We start from the raw sequence: 15,953 nt of genomic DNA on the forward strand, positions 1-15,953 counted from the left end.
TTCAATAAACAATCCTGAAAAATATTTGGGGGTGCTTAACTTTTTTCCAGGTGTATATAAATGAAAAGATAACTGCAGAAATGCCAACCACATTCAAAATCATAATGCAAATTTGTGAATAATTACAACACTCCTGTTTATAGAAACCTGTGCTGAATGCTTTGTTGAGAAAAAGTGATTGCATTATCTGAATGAGGTTCTTATATACAGTAACTAGACAGAGGGTGCATTGAAGTTGGTGGAAAATTTTGCAAATTAGAATTTGCCATTTGCGATGGGGGGTATAAAAGACTGGAGCAAGTGCTTTCAATGCTTGGATGGGCAAAGAGTGGAAACCCTGGAGATCAAGAAATAGCTATAGTGTCAGTGGAGGTAAGTATGTTTTGGAATTTTTGTATTATAAGCCACCAAGGCCCTTTCACATTTAAAAAGAAAATTACTTCAAACTGTTTTAGTACTTTTATCTAAGTTTATGTCAAATCTATTATATAAATACCTACTTCTGTCATCATAAAAGTAAAATTGTAATAACCAAGTACAGTGAAAATGTAATAACAGATAATAAATATAAAGACTAACAAGTCTAAAGTAATACAGAGTCTACTGAATACAGTAATAAGAGTCAGTACTTAGTTTAGAACTTAGAAGTTCCTAAATTCCCAAGACTTATATTTCACTGATGAGTTCTTTCTTTATCCTATGGGTGAATGATTCTACAGAAATACATTTATTGCAGAGAATATTTTGTAGTAGATATGGGTTGTACTTTTCTAACAAAATTTACAAAGGAGCTTGTTTTTCTGTTTGAGCCAATTTCTGAATATACTGAAAGTGTTATTGGGCTTCCAATTGAAAGAAGATTTTTTTATTTATAATTTATGCAAAAATCTTGCAATAAATGATTGTTTGTTTGTTATTAAGCACAAAGCTACACAATGGGCTATCTGTGTTCTGCCCACCACAGGTATCGAAACCTGATTTCTGGCATTGTAAGTTTGCAGACATGCTGCTGTGCTACTTAGAGCTGCATTAAATGAAGGGTTACACAGTAACTACTATCTACAACAGCAAAGGGTAATGACCTACTACACTGAGAAAAAGTAACTGACTTACAACAGGCAGTAATGTTTGACTGTAGTAAGACAGAATGTAATAATGTTAATAAAAATAATAACTGTAATTATGTAATAATGATGTTATAATTGTCTAGATCAAACATTAATGTGACTATCGCAACTGATAATAATTACATTAATAGAACAACAACTGTCTATTTAAATAAAGGCAGCAACAACTCAATAATAGTAATACAGAGTGAATAGCATAATGCAATAAGAAAACCCCACAATAATATAATACAGACTTAAACATATTTTATCACAGATACACTAAAATAATAAACCAAAAATCAACTTACAGGAAAATCATTGGCATGAAGTTGGTTATTGGTAAGGCAAAGTTCATGCTGAATGAAAAACAAGGTTACATTTATTTCATGGTATGCTAATCTGCAGATAGCAAGAAATTTCAAACCTTTTATTTATCTTTTAAAAACTGACATTTTCAAATGTTTACATATATACTAAGTAACACTAACTGAAATTATTTTCTTTTCTGATCTACTTGTAAACAAATCTACAGGGTTCAAACCCTCCTTTTTTTAATGTTTACTGATACTATACACGAACTTCTGAACATGTATACACATGCAATTATTTAAGCCTCTAAAACCTAAAAACATCATATTATTTATTTGGAAGATATATCTCATTGGTTTTAGCTCTAAAACCTTTAAAAAATAACAGCAATTTCCTCTTAATTCTACATTGACAGGAACTGTTTATTATAATAGTACAAAATTTTCTCTTTTTAGTCAATCAGTATTATTGATGACAAAACTCCGCTTTAAAACATATTTTCACTGTGACTTTCCTTTTCAAGAATCTCTCTTTTCAAAATTAATGTATAATGCAATAATTTTTTGTGCTTTTCCAATATATATATATATATATATATTTCAAATTAACATTTCAAGAGAAAAATCTGTAACAGCATATTATAATGTCTGACTTGCTATACTCACTTCACCCAACTGACAAGTAGCTGAATATACACACTTTTTAATGCAATGGAAATCTAAAATTATGATTCTACTATATAACAATAAAAAATCTCATTTACTTACAATGGAAAAAATCATATAGTATTTGAAATAATATAAAAATGGCACATAAAAAGTTATAAAAGATAAACATTTCAACAATTAATATGAAAAAGAGCTGAACTATAGTACATACATGTGCCATTTGTTTGCATTGTGATTGGTTGTTATCTAACTAAAAAAAATATAAAGCCTACAAAATAAAAAGGCAGTCCTACTATGCCCAGTGGTAATAGTGTGATTCCAGCCACGCTCCCAGGACTAAGATACCACATGACAAACATGTATAAAATAAAAGTTTTGACTGGTCAAGAATACTCTATGAAAAGAATTGTGGTGGGACTCCATGTTTCAGTAGGAGCTGTATACAGGACTCCAAAGACTGTACAAGAAACTGGCACACTGTTAATAACAACTTGTTTAACAACAATTAATGACAGTTAGTTCAATGGCAGAGAGATATATCATACACAGTACGGAGTTTGGGCCTGCATCTCAGTCAATGGTGTCAGTGAGCTACACACAACCGATTGATTGACAAGTACACGCAAATTCTTATCAATCGTGTCATTCCCTCAGGAATATGACTCATCAGGCAAGATTGTAAGACATTGATCCCAAGTATATAGTCAATATGGGGAAATGATATTTCTATCGAGTAAAGAGGCTGATAAGAAAAGTATATTTATTTAGCTATACTCATTCCTCAGTTAATTTTCAGTTCTGATCTACGTAAATAGTTCATATTTTTACAAAATATTAATGCATTATACAGGTTATTCACTTTTCTTTTGTATTTTCTGTGAAAACATTTCATATCTTTAATAAATTTGCCATGTAGTTGTCATTACTTATCATCAGTAACTTCTGTATATGTATTACTCATACATTGCCATTACATACCACATTTGCCTGAATATAATGTGCACCCAAATTTGAGAGGTTAAATTTAAGATAATTTGTTTTTTTACACATGTTGTACAAAATGTATTGTATAATTTCTAAATACAGTAAACAATTATTGATGTATTAAACATTTTTGGAAATCTTTCATTGAAATATTTTTTACCTGTCAATTTTACAAACTTTATTGAAAAGTTTATACGTGGTAATACACTAAGCTAATCATTCATCTTCACATAAATCTTTGTCATCGCTAAAATTGTTGCTACCGTGAGATTCATCGCATTGATTGGAGTTGCTTCCTTGAACCTTTGCTTTATCCTCTTCTGATTTCCACAGCATGTTATCATCCATCCCATCCCTTGCATTGGATATGTAACATTTTTTGAAGCATTTAAGGATGCTTTAATGATAATGTGGACGGAAGCTTCCAGTAAAATACCTAACAAAATTGAACATGGGCAAATATAATGTGCAGTCAATTTTTAGGGAGGTGTTTGGAGGAAAAATTGTTCATTATATTCAGGCAAATACAGTACACATACACATACAAAAGCACAAATAATATTTACTTCTAACATCATGCATAGTACCTTCAATAACATAAATAATCTCTTGCCATTGTTTCTTTAACTGTCAACATTAAATTATTATTAAGAGCTTCTGATCAAAGGTAAGCTAACTATTCACAATATAATTGATCGTATAAAGTTGTACAAGAAATTAGTGAAGACAATGCTGTATATCAAACTAACTAGTAACACTCAATATCACATAAAATACAGAAAACTAAAGTGTATAAAGATTGTAATTCATGAATAACCAGGTGGGTACCCTTGTTGTTAACAGTATTTCCAAAGGTAATCCAAATAATATCTGAAAATATTCAGTTAACTTATTAAACTTAGGTTAGTTCTAAATCCATATACTAGGCCAACAATGCCAGATAATCTTTATCAATGTAATATCAATTCAAAGATTATTTAACCATTATGACAATTAATATCAAATTAAACTAAAAAGAAGAATGGAATATATTACTATATACAAAACACATTTGCTGTTTAGATACACGTGGTTTACAAATAACAAAACGTGAATGAATTTGTATGTGCTCATGTATTTGCAACAGGTAATGTACAACTATGGTATGCAGGCATACCATGTGTTTTTTACCTTCATACTTTAATGTATAATTTTTCAAAATTTTTCACTTATTCTAAGTCTGTGCAGCTTTTACATAACATGTGGCCAAGAAAGTCATTAAACTGAGTTAGTTCTAGCTGCCTTTGTTCCAGCTTTGTCTGTGTTTCATATTGCTTAAAACAAAATATTCATTTTTGGCATAAACTTAGGTGCAGCTTTATTTGTATAGCAGGTGTTTATAATTATTAATCTAATCAACATTGTTTTGGCATATCATAACATTATAGTCCTTGGCAAAAAGACAAAAATATAAATCTCAGACCTTTTGATTTGTGAGTTATTGATAGCTGTACTGGTCTATTAAATTGAATTGGTCTTTTATATTTACAGGCATGAGCTTCTTTGAAATCTCCCAGGACACCCATGCCAAATTCCACAGCAACACGGTCTGATTCAGATGAATAGAGACTATATTAGAATTATAGAGATGAAAAAAGTGTGTTTTTTTTTTTACTTATAATGTTGTATCAATGATATGGAGTATATGATATTACTTCTTACTTATTTTTCCGAATTAATATATTGAAAGTATGTTGGGTGGAGTTGAAATGTATAAACAAGGTACTCTATAGGTACTAGGATGAGGTAGAAAGCAATGAAAGGTAGTAGAATGGTAATAGTGATGTACCATGTTGGTATTTTAATATACCAAATTGACTGTATATTAGTAGTTTCATTACGTAATATTACTACATAGTAACATTGTCTCTGGAAGTCCACACTTTTAAGTAAAAGTTACATAAGTTAACTACGTAATCATTACCAAGCCACTACATTATTAATTTGTATTTATTACTTAAATGAGTTTACTGTGAAGCTGTAAACAAAAGACAAACTAGGGTCACTATTTTAACAAACTACCTCTTATGTACAAATCAGTTTTAAACAGTTTTGAACACACATTTCTAGAAAAATTAATGGAATTTTTCTGGCATTAGCATCCTCTTGTGAGGAATTAGTGAAGTACCTTATCTTCTTTTTCAAATGTAATAGAAATGTAATGAGCCAATTGTGCTATCATTTTGAATTTTGTGCACTATTTATGTTAATATTTTCTTTAGTAACTGTATAGGTGTGACATGATATACATTTATTTTCTTAATTATTATTATGTTCATACTTACATAGCTTTTTCTCTATCACTTAGTGGAGCTTTCTCTTAAGTTTGTTTTTGCAGAATGCTGGCTCACAACCCATTAAGGTTAAGAGTAATATTATTTTCAAAGTGACAACAAATGATTGACATTGGGGGGAAATGAGGTTTTAGTCATGACAGTTATAGTACATAGGTATATGACATAAAAAATATATGCTAACACTAATAATTTTAATGTTTAATAATCAACAATTTGATGCTAAAAATACTATTACCGTTGACCTACTTGGAACAATGACTGCTAAATAAAGATTTGTTTTGCTTAAGTCAGTTGCAGTTCTATTAAGTGCCCACAACAGGATGCTCTTGCAATACAAGCTTACTGTATGTAGCTATATGAGTGTCATACGTAGCAGCAAGTATGCTATACAAATGAAGTATCTGCTAGATTACAAATGCTGAAAGTTTCTTGAAAATTAGAATTTTTATGTGTGTGTATATATACATGTAAGACAGAGGGAGAATGCACATAATGACAAGGGCATAATACAAACTTAACAACTGACCAGATAAGGACACGAAAATGTTAAGTAAGTATATCAGTTAGTCACAAATGCATTCCAAACTGTAATATGAGAAGTAAAAACTTATGTTTCTTATCAGTATCAAACAGACACAATCATAGTATATAAAAGCAGCAAATATTTATTATATCAGACACCAAACTAATGGAAGTAGCCTTATAAAAAATGAGTAGTAAAACTTTGATTGGAAGTAGCAAATGGAAGAATACATGTGAAAAGACCGAAGTTAATCGATTCATATCCATACATTCTGAGTTAACAGGCTTGAAACTCTATACTATTTTCAAATAATGATTATTGAGAAGTAATTCCATATAAACCAATTAGTAGATGGTTATGCTTTGGTGGAAGGTCACAAACATACCAATCAAGTTAGATGAATCATGTCCGAATTTGGGTTATATGAATTTTTTGACAAGTTGTAATTAAACGAAATAAACTATGCAAAATGCCATGATTTAGATCCAAAACAGGAGCTCTCTAATCGATCCCAAAGTGACCAGAATGCTCCAGAATGGCAATTCTTCAAACCCTAGCAGAAATCTGTTACAAATTCCTTGTATGTAATTAATGGTATAGTTATCTAGTCTAACAGCATATCCAGGAAATGATGTACTATGACTGAGGAGAGAACAGTATTAAGAGATACCTTGGTCTCATATTTAGCAAAACTAATAGAGGAATTAATATAACTGTTGAGAAAAATTACTGGAAAAAGTATTAACTAAATTGGCTAAAAATAATTATGTCTGAAACAATATCGCATATTAATTTCCATGATAATTTGTTCATTGGAGCATCTATATTGATCAATATCATAGAGAGAATGCTCAACAAACAACTAGCTATACAAAATTAAGAATTTACTTATTTTGATGTACAATTATTTCACAACACTTTTGGTACTGTTGATGTTGATAAATATTTGAACATTTTGAATTAAACTTTATTATTATATAACAATAACCCTTGACTGCACAACCCAGTAATAAATAAATTTATTTGTAACTTGTGTGAAGTCCACCCAACAGCTATGCCTACCAACCACTTGTTACATAAATGAATTTATAAGGTTCATTTAAAATATATAAACATGATTACTGTTCTACATATTTTTCAATTAAATGTGAATATTTTATTTCATTTCTATGGACTACCTATAATATAATAGTTTTCAATCAAATATAAATCAGTAGTTATGGTGATGTCATCAGTAAGTTATGCAAATTACTACTATCAAAGGCTCAAACCTTCATTCAGTAATGTGTTCTGAACATTAAAAGGCTAAAATTTACCCTTTTTTATAAAATAAAACTGATATTCTATGTTCTTGAACATCCAGTTAGAATTATTGTAAGTTATAATTAATCAGACAGTTTGTAACTGTTGTATTATCAAACAGATTAATTTTCTAAGTTGGATTTTTCTTTCTATTTCTTTTTCATAACTTTTTGTGTCAAGGTTATATTATTGAAGTCGTTCCAAGGTTATAATTTTGAATTAGAAGTTTGAAATGATGTCAAAATTATGTTATTGAGTTAGAAGTTATTTGAAGTTCACATATGTTTCTTGTAAAATCCAAGCCTACAATGTTTGAATTGTCAGTATATTATGTTTTACTTGTGAGTTCCTATAAATATTTTCTTCTATCTTTAAGAATCCTGTAAAATAATGGAGTTGTTACATAAGTATAAAAGGCAAATACTATCTATATCAGGGTATTCTCAAATTTTTTTTAGACAGTTAATTAAGAATTATCAATTCTAAAACAAAATGTTAGTGCAATAAAGTTCTACTTACAGTATTTTGAAATCATCTCATAATTTTAAAACCATAAAAGCTGCAGAATACTGAAAACAAAATTTCCCTGTAACATAACCAAATAAAAAGAGGTTGAGAAGAAGGAACTCAGTTAGAATATAAATGTACTTAGAACAAAAAGGAATTGTCAATTACTCTAAGAAACATTTTTTTTCCATTTTTTATTAGCTATATTTTTGTGTGCCAGCAATACCAAGCATGGGGTTTGCATATACTTAGTTTGATTTTATTACTCATCAGGATCTCTACCAGCCTACCATCAAATTGAAATTCTTTGAGGCAGGATTAGAGTAAATTATTCTATGAGACCTTGGACATGGTCAAATTGAAAGGGTTTGACCTCCTGAGTCCAAAGCTGTAATTAGCTCTCAAATCAGTCAAGAGATGATGGAGCTATGAACTAAAAGTTTGTGCTTGAAAAAAAACAAATCAGAGCCATTCTATGAACCTTTATGCCATGGCCAAAAAGAAAGAAATTAAAGAAATTTGTCACATTTACCCAACTCCTTTATCAGCCCATTTAGAACCATGACCCCTCAAGTAATCATGACCTACACTTTGAAAACACTTGCTGTCTCTCTCTCTCTACATTTATATATATCCATGTATTCTCAAGAACAGAAACAATGAATTATTTAATTATAAAAGGACTTCTATTATAGTAACCCCTGTTAAAATACCTTTATCTAATATTTCAGCTTACCACATCAGCATTGGTCCTATCATACAAGCCTTCAGCAAATACAGAAACTACAAAAATGTTGATTATAAGTGAAACCAAGAGTGCGATGGCAGACTCGATGAAAAAGTATTTATTTGCTTCTTTGACATCATCTTTCTTGGATCTGTCTACTTCTCGAGACTGGTAATAAAGAATACATTCAAAGTTTCACATATCTGTTCTGATTATCAAATTAGTGCATTTACATTTAAGTTCCAAAATATCTGACTAATATGTTTAGAACTTCAAACAAAATATTATGTTTAAATATCAATTAATATTACAAGTAAACATAATACATCAAACAGTTTAGAATCTAACCATCTAAAGTTCTCTCCTACAAACTTAACTAAATGTAAAAGTCTATTATGTAGTTCAGACTGCTGTTTCATGGTTTAGGGCAAAAGCTCCAACAGTTAAATATATGTACTCTGCATTCTACTTTAGTATAATATTATTATTATTAAAATATTTCACTGCACACAACTATTAAGTAAATCTGTAAACAGATAAATATGAAATTACTTTATTTATATGTGAAAAAAGAACTTTTATCCAGTACTTATGAAAAATCAAACTAATATATGAAAAATATAAGTAATGTCCTATGTTTAAGAAAATAATGCATGGTAAACAATTTAAAATGCAAATCAAGTGGTTTTCATAGAAATCCTTTAAGTTAAAATTTTTTAAACTTTAACTGTCTGTAATCAAGAAACTAAAATCAGTTTAATATTCACATTTCAAGTTCAACATACTTTGACTAAAGCAGAATGGAGGTATAAATTATGAGGCATAATGACAGCCCCTACAATTCCTACAGCCTGCAGTAAGGCTTTCGAATCACAGTGAGAACACCAAGGGTAGAAAAGTCCTTTAACAACCTCTGACTGTGTTGGACCAACTCTTATATACTGAAAGAAAAGAAGAGCAAACCAATTATATTCAGAAACTAGAAAAAAAAAAACATTATCCTTTTGAAAACCTTAAAGTACCAAATAAAAAATAACACACTGTTAATACAGAATTTGAGAAAAAAGACAATTGTACATTCCATGAAAACTTCATTTATTCATGACCATAGTTTCACCAGTAAAGGCATTTAGAAATTTCAATGAATTTCCTTAATCATTCTCTCAAAATTAAAGTGGAAAATTCTGAGAAAAATAAATTATTATTTAAGCTTTCATTGTGAAGTACTAATTTTTTAAACATCACCAGCAGTGTTGTACTAGATAGTCAGAGTTAATGTCTATATATTTATATTTGTCATAATTAACCTTCAAACACAAGCAAAAAAATAATATAATGAAAACTTGTCACTTGCCTCATATCCAAAAGTAACAGCCATAACAGAGATAAGAAAACCAAAAAAAGCTTCCAATTTTCGAAGACCATATTTATCGAGAAACAAGAATGTAAAAGTGTCAGCAACTGTGATAAGAACACCTCCATATAGTGGAATTCTGAATAGAAATTAATTAGAAAAACACTTCAAACAATAATTTACATTTTTATGCATCATTATTTACAAAATATAATACATAGTAAAGAAATAAATATTTTAAAATAATTAAAAGATAAGAATGCCAAACCTTTTTACTTTCTCTTCAACCTTTAAACTGAAATTTCCTATTATGCAAAATAAACTTGTTATTCTTACACACATTTAAGAAAAGAATATACACATACTTCAAATTTTAATGTTTTCAACAAAAAATTGTAGTTATTTAATTTCCTACTTAATTTTCTTCTTTAAGTCACAAAGTTTGATATTGATTTCAGAGCACTACATACAAAAATATTAATCATAATACTGCACTCATACCTCCCTTGGAGGAATGTCAAAATAGTTTTGAATAAAATAGGGCTGATTTGATCTTGTAACTTGAATAAAAGTTTTGCTTTATCAGTTGTAGCAACTCATTGTTTCTCAACTTTTGCTGTCAAGGTGTGACAATACTGCTTAAATCTCAGCTTTGAGAGGTTATAGGCTAGTGATCTAGATATGTAACAAAAACTTTTTTTTTCCTTTCAACTACATGAGAACCTATGGCTTCCAGTTTGGTGGAAAATTATGTATAAATCAGAACAAAATGATAAAAGCTTAGCTTGATGACATTTGCTAGAAAAAAAGGTGTTTGTGAACAATATATACCACAATTACATTTCCAATTTGTTTTTACAGCTTATGAAAAGTTTGTTTTATAATTTTACACTTCATTTGAATTACAATGTTGCAGTATGATATAAAAGTTAACATTTTCTTAAATTGAAAATGTATTTTCAATAATACTTACCTCTTCTCACTCTTATAGGTATTACTCAACTGCCAGGGTTTTTTTTCCTTTCTCCATCTAAGCATTGGTCTCACTTTTGCTTGCTTGCTCCAGTCTTTTATACCCCCACTCAATTGCCCTTGGCAATATTTATGTCATGACACTCCACCTGTGTCAATGTGCCCTCTATTCTGGTACTGTATATAAGCACCTCATTCAGATAATGTTATCACTTTTTCAAGGCTGACTCAATCTCATATATCATCACTATAGGCTAGGCCCCAAACAGATAACTGAGATTCCACTACTCGGAGTTGGAAGTAAAGGGTCATGGCTTCTATATCCCACACTGGTGGTTAGGGCAATTAGACTGTATATATACACTTTTGAGTGTATCACAACCTGAAACCATAACGTGATGCGTTCTGAGCCACCAGACTCATGACGAGTAAGCACCAAAGGCTTGAATGGCAGGATGGTGTATGCTTTACTCAACCTGAGGAAACAGACCTCATCTGGTCTGGAATTATGAACACTTATCCTCACTCCCCAACTGTGTGGGCAAGGGAAATTCCACATGTTCTCAGAATTATGGGGAGGATGTGGAACAACTATGCTCAACTAAGGACCCAGGATGGGAACACTCTGCATTCAGAATAATAAGGAGGCAGTAGACCCTCTTCCATGAACAATGTACTGAACAAATATTGATAAAAAAAAAAAGAGCCATGCTCAACCCAACCAGATAGTTGAGCATTAAATCTGAACCGGTATCATGAGTAGGTTGGTGCATCTCCTACTGACAACTGGGGAAAAAACATCCACCAGGGACATGGGTAGAAGGGCTCCCAACTTTGCCCTCTTCTCCAAGAGTGGAAGAATTCACTATAACACTCTGGAGGAAAAGCCTCTGTCCACCAATGTTGTAAGACTCCCTAGCTCCATTAGTAGAATCTGTGGGTTAATACACACTGGGGAGACCTAAGGAGCAGTGCAATAAGTGAACCAAGTTCCCAAAGTTTTTGAAAGCAAACCAATTTGATTTATTCAATCCAATGATCAGCAGGGATGGGCAGGATCCCCTTAAGATTTACTCATGATAGTTCATGAGTGGTGGTCCAGCATAGTACAGTAATACCATCCGGTCAACCTCTAGGTGGTCTTACGGAACACCTCATTTCTACATACCTTGTTTCAACCTGTGTAAAGTATATTGAATTAATCGTTCTTAATGCGGAATTGGTTTGATATAATCACACCTGCCTAGGCAACACTCACCACAGAGTGGGATCCTGTGAAAATGAGGTAAAGTAACAATGAAAATATTCACCCCTCTGCCAGATCATGCAAATTGGGGGAAGTACACATCCCAGTCTACACAATGTCCTCCAGCGGGCAATTCAACCAGGCTGCTAAGAACATAGAAATGTGACAAATCTGATTACACGTGACTCACAGAAAATTCCTTGCCTTCAAAGAGAGCCCAGAATAAAAAGTTGTTGTCTAGCATCTCTAAAGGTATTAGTGCAGGCAACAAAACCTTCAAGACCCTCATTGGACATGACTATGATCAAAATCTAATCAGACATAGAAGTGAGAAATAGTGATCAGATGAATCGGTGAAAAGGATTTACCCCTTTCTATGTCTGACAGTGGCTTTGGTAAGAAGAACCGGTCTGAGTATGTAGAGAGAATGAGAAAGCAGTCTATGGACAAACCATGCAAATCACTCTGACTGACAATGTCTGTAGGTCAGCAACCATGAAAAATAAATCTTCAGGTAAAGGGGATATATGGCATATAAGAATCAGATCATAAACAGGTGTTGAGTAAGAGTATATAATGTAACCTTAATATACCTGTTAGGTAACTGGAATGATTATTTGGTACCAAGGATCCAAAGTAACTTGAGGAATTCATGGAGTACTGGGGACTCAAAGAATATTTAGTCACTAGAATTGAATGGTAGTTGATAAGACCACATTAAACAGGGTGATTGTGGAAGATGCAAAAATCCCTGCCAAAGAGCCAGATCCAAAAACAGATCCAGAGCCACAAATCTGGTGCTATCAACAGAACCTGACAAATCATATTTAGTACACTGGGTACCATGAATTGGAGGGAAGGACCAGAGTTGTAATTTAGTCCTGTCCTGACAGACTGAATCAGTTGCTAAAGCCCAAAAGTGTGGTACTGGAGACCAAAATGCCAGTAGTTGGGTGATCCAATGAGAAGCCAACCCACCAGTCAGAGTTGCAAAATGGGAGCCAGTCTAACAGAACCTTGCGATGCACCATCTATTCTGTCAGGAGAATCTGTTTGGATGGAAACAATTGACCTGCTACTGCTGGCATCACCTGTGGAACATGGCAAGCTAGCTGGGTGATATTATAGGAATGGTCCCAGGAAAGGAGGTCCACGATTCATAAACAAGGAGCCTGACAATTCTCCCCTTAATAGGACCAGCAAGAAAGCAAGAAGGACTAAAACATTGTGTAGTTAAGCCTCTTCATCTGTGCATAGACCCTGGAATTCCTGACTGTTGTTACATGCACCCCATCCCTGAAGAGATGGAACTCTGGATGAGGTGGCAGTAGAGGAACCCATATCTTAATAGTGTCCCAAATTAACAACCCCTCGAGATTGAAGAATGATCCCGATTAAGGAAACTGGAGAATCCAGTGAATCAATGTTTATGAACCCTTGATTGCATAAAGACCATTAAGAGGATCTCTTTTACTCTTGTCCCAAAGGCATGAGGGATACAAGTGATGCCCACATTCCCAAAAGAGAAAGAACTATCCATGCAGTGGGAGAAGGAGAGGTAAAAGTCAGGCTTCTTATTCCATAGTGTTAAGCTGGATGGGGGTCAGCTGAACCCAACTGAGAGATGAGGTGAAAAATAAAAAGACTGATGACATATTGAATTGGAGCAAGAATAGATGTCTCAGCTGTAAGAATGAAGCCTCCTTGGTTGTTTCTGAAAGCAGCATCAGGATTTGATGTTCTGACAATTGACAGGATGTTGCCAGCAGTAACCAGTTATCTATGTAATGGTGTGTGCACAGTGCAATGGATGGAGTTGATGAGAAAAACTTGTATGATATGGCAGAAACCATGTGAAGCCGATGCGAGTTCAAAGGTAAAGAACTGGAACTACAGTAACTGACACTTGTGCATAAAAAAATGCCAATAGTGGTGGTATGCCACCACTAGGAAAATGTGCAGATAGGAGTTGACTACAACAAACCTGGACATCCATAATCCCAGTAAAAAATTTCAATACAGATAGAAAAATAAGTAACTTGTGAAAATTGGAGAATTTAGGCAGCGATATAGACGAGAAAGATCAATGACTGGACACCAATCTCCTGTTTTCGGAGGCTCAACAACCAATGGGAATAAAACATCGAAAGAACAAGCATGACTCTCTCCCTATCCCAAACCAACAGAACTCTGATAGCCCTAGAACTAAGTTCTTAATCCTGAGGATCTGCAGGAGACAGAAACACTACAGGTTGGGTGGATAATAGTAGTGAAGATGTGAACTGAATGACTAATCCTGACTCAAGGACCCGTAGTACTCCTGGATTCATGGTTAACATTACCACATGTCCAGAAATTCTCTGTGCTAAGCCCAAACAGACCCTGATTGCATACAATAATCACAAATGTTACTGGCAGTAATCCTGGGATATAGACAGAATCGATTCTGGGTACCAATATACCAAGGTGTTGATATTATGGGTTGGGACCCACAAATAGGGGAAGAACTACGACCCCCTGTAAGAGTCAATGAAATTCAAGACTCCGGTTACAACAAGGATGAATGTTAAAGCTGACAACTGAACCAATGTGCATGCTAACAATGAATCCAGCTCATCATCAAAATTTAAAAACAAAATGTTGGATTTTAGACTTATCCTGTTTCATAAGGGGAGATTGATCTATTCAGGTTAACTACAAACTCTGCCTTATAACACTGAAATTCGAGGAGAAGATGTATTATTTTAGAGTCAGAAAATACTTCCACCTGGTGGTGGTAGGCTAGATCACAAAGTTCCGACAACTGTGTTAGATAAGGCATAACTGTCTCTTCATGTAACAGATTAGTAAACCTTCCAGCATGAACCACAATATCCATAAATAGAGGGAAAATTAAAAATTTGCTCCCAGACCTTTCAGCCATTAAGTAAGATGTAGGCTTAAAAGTAACTGGGAAAGGTCCAAACAAACAAACAATTGGTGAACCAAAAGAAGAAAACAAAGCAAAGGTAGCTTATCCCAAAGTGGCCTCTTTTTGTCTTTATACGTAATTTAAAGACTGTGTTGATTACTGCTGATTAGAACAACATTTTGTCAGGTAAATTTTATTTGTTAGAACAAAGCAATGTCAGGCTATCTGCTGCATCCACCATAAGGAATCAAACCCCAGACCCCAGTGCTAGGAGTCCACAAACTCAGCACTATCCCAACGGGGACATGAAAAGCCAACAGACTAAATAAAGGGACAGTAAAAAGCAAATCTAAATTATCTCCAGAATGTCCAGGATAACCTTCAATTGCAGCTTCAGAGCCCCCCCAGAGGAACCGAATATATGTTTCCAACTCACTACTAATCAGATCACTGACAATCTCAAGCAAGAATGACTCCCCATTCTCAAATTGTTGTGTGATGAAAGGTATCAGAGGTGGGATAGGAAATAATAATCTGGGAATTCATACTGCAAATTGGCTTGACAATCAGAATAAAAAAATGTGTTAATTATTAGTATTATTATGAAAATCAACTAGATAATGTGGATCATGTTCAAAATATCTCCAAACGATAATAATACTGGGAAACCATTAGTGATGCTTTGTCGAGAAAAAGTGATAACATTATCTGAATGAGGTGCTTATATACAGTATAAGGAGGAGTAAAGGGGTACACCCATGGGAGACCACACTACATCTGTACCAGGGTACACTCTTTGCCAAGAAAATAAATGTTGTAAGAATGGGCAGAATCTAAACGTGCAGTTCAGAACATGCATCAGGCTTACAGAAGTGCTATGTGTGTAGTGTGGCTGGAGCATATCAAATCATACATGGTGGGTCAACTCCAGTCCAAAATCAGGCAGCACTGGGAATTTGGCTTCAAGGGTGAAAACATGTTAAGCAGCCCAGAGGAATGCATCAC

At 33.1% G+C, this 15,953-nt stretch overlaps 1 protein-coding gene across 2 annotated transcripts in view; it reads right to left on the reverse strand.

Moving 5' to 3' along the window:
- LOC106477596 (natural resistance-associated macrophage protein 2-like) overlaps nucleotides 1–15,953 on the reverse strand; it is an 84,549-nt gene that overhangs the window by 24,741 nt on the left and 43,855 nt on the right. For both annotated transcript variants that reach the window (XM_022381475.1, XM_022381474.1), the window contains exons 7-10: nucleotides 9,820–9,958; nucleotides 9,251–9,406; nucleotides 8,475–8,633; nucleotides 1,418–1,465 (exon numbers count right to left, since the gene is read on the reverse strand). In XM_022381475.1, coding sequence (XP_022237183.1) covers nucleotides 1,418–1,465; nucleotides 8,475–8,633; nucleotides 9,251–9,406; nucleotides 9,820–9,958 — 502 coding nt within the window. The remainder of the gene's footprint in view (nucleotides 1–1,417; nucleotides 1,466–8,474; nucleotides 8,634–9,250; nucleotides 9,407–9,819; nucleotides 9,959–15,953) is intronic.

The sequence above is a fragment of the Limulus polyphemus genome, unplaced genomic scaffold, assembly GCF_000517525.1.
Source record: "Limulus polyphemus unplaced genomic scaffold, Limulus_polyphemus-2.1.2 Scaffold167, whole genome shotgun sequence".
Classification (NCBI taxonomy): domain Eukaryota; kingdom Metazoa; phylum Arthropoda; class Merostomata; order Xiphosura; family Limulidae; genus Limulus; species Limulus polyphemus.